General features: G+C 40.4%; 1 protein-coding gene across 1 annotated transcript in view; it reads right to left on the reverse strand.

The window, feature by feature from the left end:
• The window catches only part of LOC137974382 (uncharacterized), a 7,669-nt gene that overhangs the window by 4,901 nt on the left and 268 nt on the right, over nucleotides 1-2,500 (reverse strand). The window contains exon 1 of the mRNA XM_068821333.1: nucleotides 72-2,500. This exon is cut by the window's right edge and continues 268 nt beyond it. Within this exon, the coding sequence (XP_068677434.1) occupies nucleotides 72-2,051 (1,980 nt within the window). The 5' untranslated portion in view covers nucleotides 2,052-2,500. The remainder of the gene's footprint in view (nucleotides 1-71) is intronic.

The following is a 2,500-nucleotide window of genomic DNA, read 5'->3' on the forward strand; positions in this document are numbered from 1 at the left end:
ATCACAAACATGTTCACCACTGACTTTTTAAAATGTTTCATTTTAAATCCTTTTTTCACTTTAATTGTCACCTGATTGTCATTTGGCCTATCTTTGTTTCCGTAATTTGATCTTTGGATTGCTTGGTTTTGACAAATTGCGTGACTATTGCACCCTCTTTCTTGGCCGTCAAGGCTGCCCTCGCCTTTATTCGATTCTTTGCTCTGGGCTAGTTCTTCCTCGTCTGCAATCAAATTCTGATGCTCATTTATCCCTTGCTTGTCTTCCGGTTTCATTGACTTTGTTTCTTTTTCATGTACGTGATTCAGTTTTACTTCAGACTGAATGACTGACAAACTTTCATTTGGAGAGCAATAATTTTGATCACAGCTATTCGTACAGCTGCCATCAGTAACCGAATTGGTTCCCATCGCTTCTTTGTGACATGTTATTGTATTCATACTTGGTGATTTTCTGGCTCTTAAATCAAACTTAGAATCAAAATTTCCAAGAAATCTCTTGACAATGTCATTGTTCTCTACTGACGTAACTTCATTCTGTTCTCCGAACGTTTCCTGCCTTTTGGATAAACACGAACTTTCATTCAACAGGACGTGACTTTGATCATAACTCGAATACAATCCGTTTAAACGGTTCCTGCCATATATTGACTCTTCACTATGACCTACGGTTTTTTTCATATTGGCTGCAGCTTCCTTAGCTGACAACAACTCTTGGCCGCGGCTATTGAGCTGCGAAGCTACAGTTTCTATGTGTTCACCCTCACATATAAAATTCTTGTTTTTGCCTGTTTGATCGCGCTCGATGTGAGCAAACTCTGTTTTGGTCATCTTAAGTTCCATATTATCAGTTGAAGGTTTTGGTCGTGTTCTTTGCTCCACCCTAACAAACAAATTTTGAGTGACTTTATCTGTAGTGTCAATGCAGTTATGACCGCTGTTTCCTGCTGATAAACTCACAACACTCGATAGCACCGATGTTTCAGATTTTCCCTGTGCAGTTTCCATACGTTGCGATGCACGATTCTCTTCCGAATAGTTTGTGAACTGCTTGAGAGATACACCTTGTTTCTGTGTTTGGTTATAATTGTTGATTGCCACAATAAAAACTGGCGGATTATCTGCCTTCTGCTGTTCAACTAAATCTTCGCACGCAAGAAGAGATTCCTCGAAATTAGCTTTCCCCAGAGTTTCCTTTAGTGCCCATTCCTTCTGTTGCAAGTGCTTCTGACTTGTATCCATCGATTTTTCATGTAGGCCTTCATTGCCTTTAATTTCGATTTCAATCCTTTGTTGATCATTCGCTTTTGAGCTCGCTGCTTCATTTCCATCTCTTTCCATTTGCTCCAGCCTGCGTTCACCTTGCTGCCTGTCCATTGAAGCCGCATTGAGGTCATTTTCGCTTCTCTTTGAAGTATACGAAAGTCCGGCCAGCTGGATTGAAATTTGTCTTTGATGATACCGGACGATTTGAAATATCTTCACATAAGACAACAACGCAATGAACAAAGCAAGGGAATTGAGGAACACAGATACTATATTCTGCGCAGTCCGTGCCCACTTGAGCATGGAAGCGAAAACTGAGCTTAGTATTAGTAAAACAACAACAAGAACACAAACTCGAAACTTGGTGACTATTGTACTGTATTTCATGTGAAGATGAAGAGCCATTAGTCTATCAAGAGAAATCGCAGCCGCGGTCCAGAGGGATAACGATGATAAAAAGTATGAAAGATAGTTAAACGCGAGTCCAACGTTACTCGACCACGTGGAATAGGGATTCATTAAGTAAGGTATTTTGTAGAGTAAGTAAACAGGCTCCGCTAAGAATCCGACGCAGAGATCGGAAAAGGTGAGGTTGATTAGGAGGACATAGGATGGTTGACGCAGGAACCGTGGTGCTCTACAAATGGATACAAGAATCAAAACATTTCCTATTATCGCTGTTAAGCTCAGAAAAGACATCACGGTGCAGTTAATAATATACGGACCGAAAAAGTCGCCGTCCTGTTGTACAATTTCACTGACAGGAGTACGTTGTGAAGCAGCCATCGGTGAATGCTGAGAATTTTGAGTTTGTTCTTATCACTCTATATATGGTACACGCGATTCCAGATTTTTACAATCCTTCTAGACGATTCCTCCTGAATTGTAATATGGTTATTTGTACTTTTTGTGTGTCTCACCATCAGAAAGCTCTAAATCAGCATTGAGAAATAGTCAAACCTTCCCGGTTATGAACCACCAGAGACGGCAAGATTTTTCAGGACCGCACAGTAGTCATCTCAGTCTTACCGCAGTCATAAAATCGTCTAAAAGTTAAATGCCAAGTTCTCAGCTACATGGTCCTTTCTGCATTTAAGGTATTTGTGATCTTTTACTAGCTGATATACTGGCACAAAAGCCGAGACACTTTTGTCTTCGAATAATGTTAACCAAGCTTTTGAAAGGCGTTTAATAACGTAACATAAGCAACCTCCGTTCTCTCAAGCAAGACCAAT

Source organism: Montipora foliosa, chromosome 1, assembly GCF_036669935.1.
Source record: "Montipora foliosa isolate CH-2021 chromosome 1, ASM3666993v2, whole genome shotgun sequence".
Classification (NCBI taxonomy): domain Eukaryota; kingdom Metazoa; phylum Cnidaria; class Anthozoa; order Scleractinia; family Acroporidae; genus Montipora; species Montipora foliosa.